At 36.4% G+C, this 11,030-nt stretch overlaps 1 protein-coding gene across 1 annotated transcript; it reads left to right on the top strand.

Moving 5' to 3' along the window:
* The first annotated feature begins 607 nt into the window (after positions 1-607).
* LOC139980777 (uncharacterized) lies at positions 608-6,094 on the top strand. Its single transcript, XM_071992706.1, has one exon. It carries the CDS (start codon positions 1,168-1,170, stop codon positions 2,863-2,865), a length of 1,698 nt encoding a protein of 565 aa, XP_071848807.1. The 5' UTR covers positions 608-1,167; the 3' UTR covers positions 2,866-6,094.
* Positions 6,095-11,030: the final 4,936 nt, after the last annotated feature.

The raw sequence follows: 11,030 nt of genomic DNA on the forward strand, positions 1-11,030 counted from the left end.
ATTATTAAGTGTAGATTGCGTCTATTAGGAACGACATAGACGCTGATTTCGGGAATTGTTGGTTGCCCCGAGAATGAAGGTCAAAATGTATATAGGCCTATTAATATAATACTAACAGCATAGCTGTCGCAATACAATACAATAAAGCCTATTCCTAGGTACTACAAAAGACTACACTAAAATGCATGATATGCCAGTTCATTTTGTGGGTTTTTCATATCACGAAACCATGTACTTAGGCCTACCACTCATACCGACATTTCCCCCAATTGAGTCCCATATATCTCTCTTCCGGGTAGGATCCTTACACTTCTTGTCTGTTTTATCGTATAGTGAGGGATTCAACCTCACAAATTCAACCAATTTCTCATTTTCCTTGTGCGCCAAAATGATTGGTAGCTAGTTAGGAACTTACAAAATTGTGACGTCAATATAAATAGAGGCACTGATTGGACAAAACTATATATATATATATATATATATATATGTATATATATATATATATATATATAGTTGTTGTTATGGATATTATAAAAAATATAGCAAAGTCATAACAGTCATACCCTTAGCACAGCTTGACTATAGATTTGAAAAGGTTCATCGAAATAAAGAGGTACTAGAAACTTTTCACATGGCGGTGTTATGAACAACAAATTCTATATTTATCTGAAGGTTTTGAAATGTATGACTAAGGCTCAGAGTAAGCAAATCATACCCATATAACTTGTTTTTGCACACTCATCTTGATGATATGAACAACAAACTATTTATTTATCTTAAGGCTTTGAAATGTATGACAAAGGCTCAGAGTATAAGCAAATAATACCCATATAACTTGTTTTTGCACACTCATCTTGATGTTATGAACAACAAACTCTTTATTTATCTTAAGGCTTTGAAATGTATGAACTGACTTGTTTAAAAACTTGTTTACGAACTGTCCTATAATTATACATCTGAAAGCTTTGAAATGCATGACAATAGGCTCAGAACTACCAAACTCGTATCCATTGAAATCATTCGTGCGCTGTCATGACTGACGACACCATAAAAGATCGACCAGATTTGTAGAGACGTGTAAAGGCCTATATCTGATTGTTTTGAATAATTCACAACTAAATCACGGTATTACACCAGTTGAGTTAACACTGATAAAACTAGTGATATATGTCTCTACTGCAATTTCAAGTTTTGGTTTTCATTTATATTTTTAAAATGGATTTGATTACAGCATCATTACTTCTGCTTACTTTCAACTTTATAAATTGTCTATCGACTTGTCCAACAATCGAAGGATGCTCTTGTGATGATGATGATAGTTTTAACTGCGACTTGTCATCCACAAAATTACAAAGAATACCGTTTCCATTGCCAGAAAACACAAGAGAGGTTAGCTTGGACTTTCATGAGATAGAAACTCTAAAAGTAGGTGATTTTAGTGGCCTTACGAATCTGTCTTCTATCTCACTCTTAAACAACGTCATAGAGACTATTGAGGATGGTACATTTTTTAATTTAACTTCTTTAGTTTACCTGGAATTGAGAGACAATAAATTGTCTATATTGGGACAAGACGTGTTTCACGGGCTTAACAAGTTGGAGACGTTATATTTAGGGTTCAATAGTGAGTTAATTCTTCAACCATGTGCACTGAGCCCACTGCCACTGTTGAGACATTTGGACCTATCGAGTACAAACGTATCCTTTGAATTGGATTTATTTACGGGTGAAAATTGCAGCAATGGAGTAGTGCCGCCATTGTTGATTCATCTTAATATCCGCAATTCAGCGACAGAAAGGATAACTAGCAATCTAATCTCTAATCTTTCTCACCTGCAAGATTTTGTGTTTGGACGAGAAGGAATCGTCATCGAGGAGGGCTCTTTACATCACTTTCTAAACTTACAAAACTTACAGGTTGCTTACTTACCCTTCTCTTTCTTTTGCGATGACAATATTGGAAGTCCATTGCCAATGTTATCATCCATACACATTTCCAACATTGACTATTTTACGAAAGGGATCTTACAGGACAACAATTTAAGAAATCTTGTGTACCTACAATCGACTTTCACCTATTTGCCCGCTGATGCCTTTCTCGGAACTCCATCTTTGGAATCCTTAGGCTTTGAGTACAATCGGTTGACAACCATCCACAGAGATGCATTCAAAGGTTTAGCGAAACTGGAGGAACTACGTTTCAGTCATAACTTGCTTACTAGCCTACCCGAAGGCTTATTTGCTCACACACCATCGCTGTCGAACGTTTATTTGGATGGTAACCAATGGCTTTGTGATTGTGGCATAAAGTGGTTGATTACTTTCTTGGATGATAAAAACCCTGATAATGATGGACGATGCTCTTCACCTGCACAGTTATCAGAAACCGAGTTTGTAGATCTCTCTATTGAACAAATAAATAACTTTGAAAATTGCAACAATACAGCAACAACACAAGAAACAGAGGTAGATCTACCATTAATGTGTTCGGCAACTACTCCTGTGCCCACATTGATTGTTATTCCTTCGCTGTTCCCAACAAGTGTAGACAGCACGTCAGACTTCCCTATAACATTTGTATTGCTTGGGTTCGGTTTGGGTGTGTTAACATTAGTGATATTGGCAACGATTGCTTGCTTCATCAGAAAATGTCTCATCAAAATTGATCATTGCAAGACGGAAGAAACAAAGACCGAGAATATTGCTCAAGAACCTGACATATATTACGTCGAAGTGGACGAAAACACAAATGGCGGCGATGTTGAATTAAGGGATATTTCAGACAGGGGACCTCGCGTTTATGATCACCGAATACATAACGATGCCATGGATTCGGAGTATACCAGAAGAATTTACCGACAATAAACGTGATTTGGGGATTAAACATGTAATCTTTACATCCTATTTCTTCTTTTATTTTCATGTTAGTAATCTTGTCGAAAGTTCTAAAGTTGTGTTCCCATCTGTCTAGTTTAAGTGTCTTCCTGAATTCGTTTTAGTTTCTTCTTTGAAGAAGATCCTAAGAGGAAGAAAACGTCAGACACTCTAATTTACACTTTATGTATTGATTTACTCAAGATTGAAGACATTCAATGACAGACATTTTCTTCTTCAGAATCAAACAATTTTTAGCTTTGACAATGGTAAATGATATTGTACATTGCTACTTTCAATGTTTAGGCTTCAAAGTGAATCTAATTTCAAGCAAGTTCATAACTATACATCTAGTTTTCCTACCAAGATTATATGAACTATGAGGAAGTTTCCAATTTCTTTACAAGAGAGTTGTCTACCTTTGGATAAATGTACAGAAATCTAGAAAGTTGCGTATCCTTATTTATGTTGACCATCGTTAATTGTTTCTTGTAAGATTAATTTGTGACCACTTGGCGTTGTTAACCCAGTAAATATGGCTTTTTACTTTTGTCGGTTCATTGTAATAGTTTGAAAGAAAGTACTTCCAATCAAGGAAACTAGGCCAGGACCTCAAGAGGTCCTGTCATTAACAAAAATCTTCTATATAATGAAGGATTAGTTTGACCGATAAGTTAGTAAAATATTGGATATCGGTGTCGTCACATATCCCTGGTTGAAAGAAATACAATCGTATATGTAATACGCCACAGTCTGCATGGGCAAAATTGTTGACCATATATGCAAAAAGTTGCTTTACCTGTTTGTTTCTTAATTACAATTATAAAACAACTTCTAAAAAAGTACTTATAGAGCAAACGTCGTAAGAACAACATCTAAGAAGCAGTAAGCACTTACATAGCAGAAGTCATAGTAACAACATAATCTCATAGTAACGACATCTAAGGCACTTAGTACTTCTTAGCAAGACTTCTGAGCAAACTTTTTAGTAACGACATCTAAGGCAGTTTTACTTGAGCAAAACTCATAGTAACAACATCGATGACAGTTAGTTCTTACAGAGGAATTTAAACTAACCCTGTAAATAACATTTAAGGTAAATTTAATTGATCAACGAATGTTAGCTGTTGTCTTTCACCTCTTGGTTATGAATATTACAATATATTACGATACATTTCCTCAGCCATTAAAAATTGTATTTTAACCGCATAATTTGTATTCAGACCAAATTGCTGTATAGTACACCTCCATCATAGCCTCTTTTATGGTATCCCAATGTCGACATGTCACCGGTGTAATCATTTTTGTGATTTGTTTTAGTATAAAGACTTAATTGAGCAATCCCATGATAGATACGGAAAGCGATTGTACCTTACATCTCAAAGAAAGAGGATTCTACATTTATGTAGTTTTTTTGTCATTTCTAATTAGCATGATTTGAATATGCTTAAAGTAATTATTAAGATACATGCGTATGATCGCTTCTGAAGCTTTAAAGGAGTTGCACTGGCTTCCCATCAGACAAAGAATTCTGCTCAAAATATTAACGCTGGTCTTTAAATGCTTTGTTGATAAATCTGCTCCTCAATATCTTATATCTAGATTCACTTTAGCACCACAATCTAGTAGGTCTCTACGTTCAAATAATATTCTTTATAAGCTGATCATTCCACGAACACAGAGGGTCACTTTTGCTTCAAGAGCAATAAGTGTATTTGGCGCCGAGCAATGGAATAAATTACCTAATCATGTCAAACAATCTGAGAATCTTGCAATTTTTAAAAGAAAACTCAAAACATATTTTTTTCCTGGCTAATCACTTATATACTCAATTTTTCAAATTTTTAATATTTGTATTCAATATAGTTCAAATTTTTTAACTTTCTTTTAGATTTTTTATAACATTTTGCATTTTCTTTTTTTCTCTTTGATTTTCATAACAATTGTTTATTTTTGTACATTAATCTAGTATATTTTCTACGCCATTTGATATCTTATTTTCTTATGAATGGTTTATTCTTTCTTTGTATTTTGTTGTAAAGCGCAACCGAAAACTTTGTTGGGGTTGGGCTATATGAAATTCAATAAATAATAAAATAATAATCGTTACATTAAAAATATGTAACATCACAAGTCTCCTGTTTGTAGGGGAATTTCGAGCCGTGGTTCGAGACTGTCAATACTTTAATGAGTAACCTTAACAAAGAGTTAGGTAGCTCCTTGTTTATCTTTACTTAAAACCTCAGCACCCTGAATACGTAGTAATAGTTGAAGTTTATAGATGGGCATGTTAGCCTAATACTTGTTCACAGATGTACACGTTGTAATAGTTGAAGTTTATAGATGGGCGTGTTAGCCTTAGACTTGTTTACATATGTACACATAGTAATAGTTGAAGTTTATAGATGGGCGTGTTAGCCTTAGACTTGTTTACATATGTACACGCAGAAATAGTTGAAGTTTATAGATGGGCAAGTTAGCATAATACTTGTTCACAAATGTAAAGTCTGTTACAGCTCCCTGGTGTGTTACAGATTTTTCCACATGGCCCCTAATGGGCCATCGTACATCCTCGATTCAGATGGTTCCATTTTTGTTGTTGTGGGTTGAAGTTCCTTTGTATATCATTGGTGAGTACAATCCGTTGTGAAAATTCACCAAAAGTCCCAAATTTGGAGAAAAGACGGACGTTTAAAATAAAAGTTTGGACATAATGTCGAAGTATTCTTTTGTTAATGTAATAAATAAATCATGCAAATAAGGTCAAAATAACTCGCAATGTTTAGATGAAAAGTAAACATTTCCGTGTGAACGGGTTATTTATTCATGTTTCATGTAGGCCACCGTATAACATCTGCAAAAGTATATAGTATTACTCTTGCAGATGGTACGGTTATAATATATAATAAGATAATATAATAATAATATAATAATCAGCAGTTATTTTTACGACGCTTAAGCGACCACAAATGTGGAAGAAGCCTGCAATGGCTTATGGATTACAGCTTACACGTCGAGTGGCTTCCAATTCAACATTTTAACCCAAATTTGGAATCTTTTGAATTTAGAAAGTTATTTCAGATGGGAAATCGTAGATTGCCCTTGGATGAAAAACCCACCATACTTTGACCCGGCCGCGAATTTTTCCCCCAAACAGGTTTGCAATTACGGAGTTTTCAGCCAATCAGATAGCTCGTGACGTCAGCCTAAAAAATGACCATCGCTTGGAAGTTCGAAGACATACACTGAGTTACACACTCACACTTAATTAAGTCTAGTTACGGGGTTTCCCTTCCACACCCACAAATTTTACTTTTAATGCTTGGATCACGTGCTAACCCAACTTATGATACATATGCTACATTCCGTTGGGTTCGTATGTATGTTATCCAAGATTCGTGAGTCGTTCTATTGCAATCGGAATTTCGTTCGTGGAATGGGTAGGCCTACAGTTTAATGTATTATTTTGCTCATCTATATATAATTACCCCTTTCTAAGTTCTCCTGCTTCCTTTGCTTTCCTTCTCTTTTCATATTTTATATCCTGTCTCTTTCTTTTAAATATATTTCGTTGAATTGAAGCTGTTTTGTTTCTGAACATTATTTTTGTTTATGGCACTAGCCTTGTATTTCTATTTTTTTCGAGTGGTTTTCGTAGTGTGCTCTTTTACGACTGTATTCATGTACATAATGTTGTTTTTTCTGTACGTAGTATGAGAAATAAATTTTAATGGGACTGAATTTTAGTGGTTCGCAAAGATGAGTAAGCAACATCAAATGTGGCACCACGGTGCTAATGTTTGCATTACACTCTGACGATCCCCATGGTTAATGATTGAAGCATGACACAAGAGTTATGTCTTTTCCATTAAAGGAAAAATACAAACGCGTCAGTTGTCACACTAAGATTTCGATAAAGCTCTGGCCGTTTTTCCCCTTCAATTCTCAGCCGTTTTTCCTTATACCGTTTCTGAACTGTTTTCTTTTCCAGAGAATGAAGTGCGTACTGCACAGGCATATCACGGTCATGATCACGTGATCAGTCCCAATACGGATTCCCTTCATTGGGTTACGTTTCGCAAAATCTGATTGTTTTATGTGTCTTTTTTACGTGAATCGTGATAATTATCTATAGATATATCAACTCATGATCAAGTAAGTTAGTATAGCACCATTTTCAGCAGTGGCGGAGATAGGGGTATTGGTCAAGGGGCGCTTTCGACACTATCTAAGCGGAGCGCCACTCCAGGTTGGCGCGGAGCGTACAGAAATTTTTGAGTAAAGTTACTCCCTAGATCGCCGGAAATAACCTTTTCCGAGCATTGCTAATTTGCAGATAATGTGACAAATTCAATAGGTAGATGAGAGCACAACAAAAAAAGTCAATTAATGCGAATAAGTTAAAAGTGGTAAAAAGCTGAAAAGGGCGCCAGCAGTACATTTGAGTCCGTCAGGGGGCATCCGCCCCCCCCCTGACTATATGGACGCTCCGCCACTGTTTTTGAGGCTAGTCTCTGTCTTGGTGATCGGACTTTTTCAAGTTAGCATAAACATTTAAGCTGCCTTTTCGTGCAAACCAAAGGTGGGGGGGGGGGGGGGGTGGAACTGTTGTAACTTACTCGATCATAGCGTTACGGAAGTAAATACAGTGTCATTTACAAGCATGATGAAGCATGGCAATTGACGTAACCAATGGTTTTGGCTACTATATATTCAAAATTGATACTTTATGTTAAAAAGAAAATGCAGGGGGAAATGCAATACAAGAAATGGAAACGATTGTTTCATATTCGATGAACCGTAAATGTACTAGTCGTACTTGACACGGAACGGATGCATTTTAAATTCATGTGCTATTAAACCACGGGTGTATTCATGTCAAATTCTTGTTAAAGTTATGTCGTTATTCATGGACAAATTTACCAAGCCAGATTTTTTTCATCCGCGATTTCCTTTAGAGATAATCATACATATCTCAACAAATTCTTGCAAAATCTTTCATATTATAAGTTATAAAATCTCAAAGTAAACATACTGCCGATTGTTACATTGGTAAGTCCATGGGCGCAGATCCTGGTGGGGACAGCGGGACGCGTCCCCACCAATTTTTTCAGTGGTGGGAACATGATATACCATGTCCCCACCAATTTGTCTTGACCAAACGCTGCATTTCAAATTCCCCTGTATTGAACTTTGGCGCAGTTTGATCCAGCATTGTGCAAATGACAAGTTATAAAAGACGATAATGATTACTATTGACATGGGCGGCGATCATTGGGGGGCGGGGGGATATGTCCCCCAATATTTTAGGTGGGGGGATATAGTATATAATATCCCCCAATATATTGTGGCATAGTTTTTCTTTTGTATAAATAGAAAATAATGCGTGAAATTATTTATCCAAATCATATTTGGCGGTGGCTAAACTTCATTCAGCACATGCTGCATGAGGTAAATGGCTCTTCGTGGTCGTTTTTGTGACTTGTGACCGTATAGCATGTTGTCACTCATGATTATTAACAATTTCTAGAAGTCAAGGGAACCTGGCTTTGAGATTAGATCAAGTCATTAACGTTTATGCCTATAGCCGAGGAAACGTGCCGTCACCCTGCCCCCCCCCCCTTCTTCCTCCCGCACTACCACCACAATTTTTTTATATTGCTCAAAAAAGATAAATTAAGTAAAAGGTACTTAAAAGTGCTCTTTTGTAAAATATAAAGAAGTATCGGCTACTAGTGAAACGCATGTGTGTAAATGCCTATTGTTACAGTATATCTTCTTTCTTTTCCCCCATTGGATCTCATGTTGTTTTTTGGCCAGTGTACCCTTTCTTGATCAGTGTATAACCGTAGAAATTTTGAGAGACTGGAGCTGAAATGTTTTCTTCTTTTCCAAGCAATAACGGTACAATATGATAACATGTAGCATGTATGTATGTGTGTATGTATGTATGTATGTATGTATGTATGTATGTATGTATGTATGTATGTATGTATGTATGTATGTATGTATGTATGTATGTATGTATGTATGTATGTATGTATGTATGTATGTATGTATGTATGTATGTATGTATGTATGTATGTATGTATGTATGTGTGTGTGTGTATGTATGTATGTATGTATGTATGTATGTATGTATGTATGTATGTATGTATGTATGTATATTAGATCCTCCTGCAAGCAGGAACTCGCGAAGAAGCCTCATTGGCTTATCAAAGCCGCAAGCTGACCGAAGTCAGTCTCTCACATTCATATTTAACGTCCATGATTAGGAATTGTTAATTGTCAACAACTCTGTAACTGGACGACATACATTAATCTGGGAGTGACTCGAACCGGGGACCTTATGATTGAAAGGCACCGGGTGTTAACCACTGAGCTAACACTCCATTACATGTAAACATGTAAATATAAAAAATCAAACGTCAGAGATCAAATTTTACACACCTCAGATCATAAGGCCTACTTAAAAACTAGGCAGAAGGTAAGTGCGTCGATTGCAAATGGTAAAGGAGGTGAACGCTAACGGTGTTTTGAATTTTGCAACTGACTGTAATAACGGAATTCGATGACTTGTTTTGATAGGCTGTAACATCTACAACATCTACGCCCTACATGATTCCTTCAATGATGTTTCAAATTTTCGATATGATTTGTCATAGATGAAATAATTGAAACATAGTGGTGTACCGCAAGGAAAATGAATTGGATTAAATTTTACTGTCAATGTTTAAGCTTCAGTGTAAGTTCTTTTGTGTGTAATCGATTAAATAGGGGGCCAACAGAGAGCAGAAATATAAGATACCGAGTCACTGTAAATTAGTAAACCTGACCAGGCTATATTATACCAGGGGCGGATCCAGGATTTTGAGAAAGGGGGGGGCCGACATCCCGATGGTAGCACTTTAGTGATCTGCGTCCTGGGGGAGGGGTCTAGGAAATTTATGGTTAATTGTGAGTGCTAAGATGCAAAATGGTGAAACATTTCGCCAAAAACTAGAAAAACCAGAAACGTTGCAGACACGCTTTTTTGTGCACATATTTTTTCTCGATAGACACATATTTAACAACGCTCAACAGTGCATGTACAATGGATACACTATTATTGCGTCGATTCGTTTTTTCTTTTGCGCGAAAATTATGACACCAGATTCACCCCAAGAAAAAACATAAAACAAGATATATTCAATGAGATAATTATGATATACTTATTAATGAAAGGGGGGTGTAGGCGGTTTTACACTATCTAACGCAACGTAGTCGCCAAGAACCTGAAGTATTTTTAAGGGAGGGCCCGATAATAAGCGGAAACGGATCACCGACCGAAAAAATATCGGAATTTGTGGACTATTTCTTGCTTCCTATTGTATTAAAACAAAGCACCTATGTGAAAGACACAAATCACATTCTGAAAATTGTGGAAGCCACCCCGTTACCAAAAGCAGTAGTACTTGCTACACTCGATGTCGTCGCCATGTATACCAATACTCCCCAAGAGGAGGCATTAGATATATGTCAAGAAGTCTATGAAAAGGCGGAAAAAAGCGAATATGGAATAAATAAAATATCTTCCATATCCATGTGCAAACTAATTGAACTTATTTTTAACAAGAAACTGTTTCGAGTTCAATAACCAATTCTATCTACAAAAGATCGGTTGCGCCATGGGTAGCCAAGCCTCTCCGGAAATCTGTGATATCGTCATGCATAGACTGGAAAATCAGATTTTACCGACAGATAATAAAATCTTAAAATGGCTCCGCTATAGAGATGAAATTCTATTGCTTTACGACGGTTCACCTCAGGAACTTGAACAACTAGTAAACAGGCTGAATGAAATTCACCGCTTCTTAAAGTTTACGGTAGAAATATTACACACCGAGGTAACATACCTAGATTTGAAAATCTTCAAAGGTCCAAGGTTTGAAACCAATGGGTTATTAGACACCAAAGTCTACACCAAACCCACGGAAACCTTCCAATACCTCGACAGAAACTCTGCACACCCACTTGCCACTTTTAAAGGCTTTATTAAAGGGGAAGTCTTACGATACGCACGTCTATTTAACAATGAGACTGATTTCTTACATAAAAAGAATGCGTTCACAGAGAAACTCTTACTCCGTAACTATAAGAGGAAATTGCCTCAGCCA

This window comes from Apostichopus japonicus, chromosome 15 (assembly GCF_037975245.1).
Source record: "Apostichopus japonicus isolate 1M-3 chromosome 15, ASM3797524v1, whole genome shotgun sequence".
NCBI lineage: Eukaryota > Metazoa > Echinodermata > Holothuroidea > Aspidochirotida > Stichopodidae > Apostichopus > Apostichopus japonicus.

Bases quoted from the DNA above. Each gene is read 5' to 3' on its own strand.
- LOC139980777 (XM_071992706.1), top strand. From the start codon at position 1,168: ATGTCTCTACTGCAATTTCAAGTTTTGGTTTTCATTTATATTTTTAAA.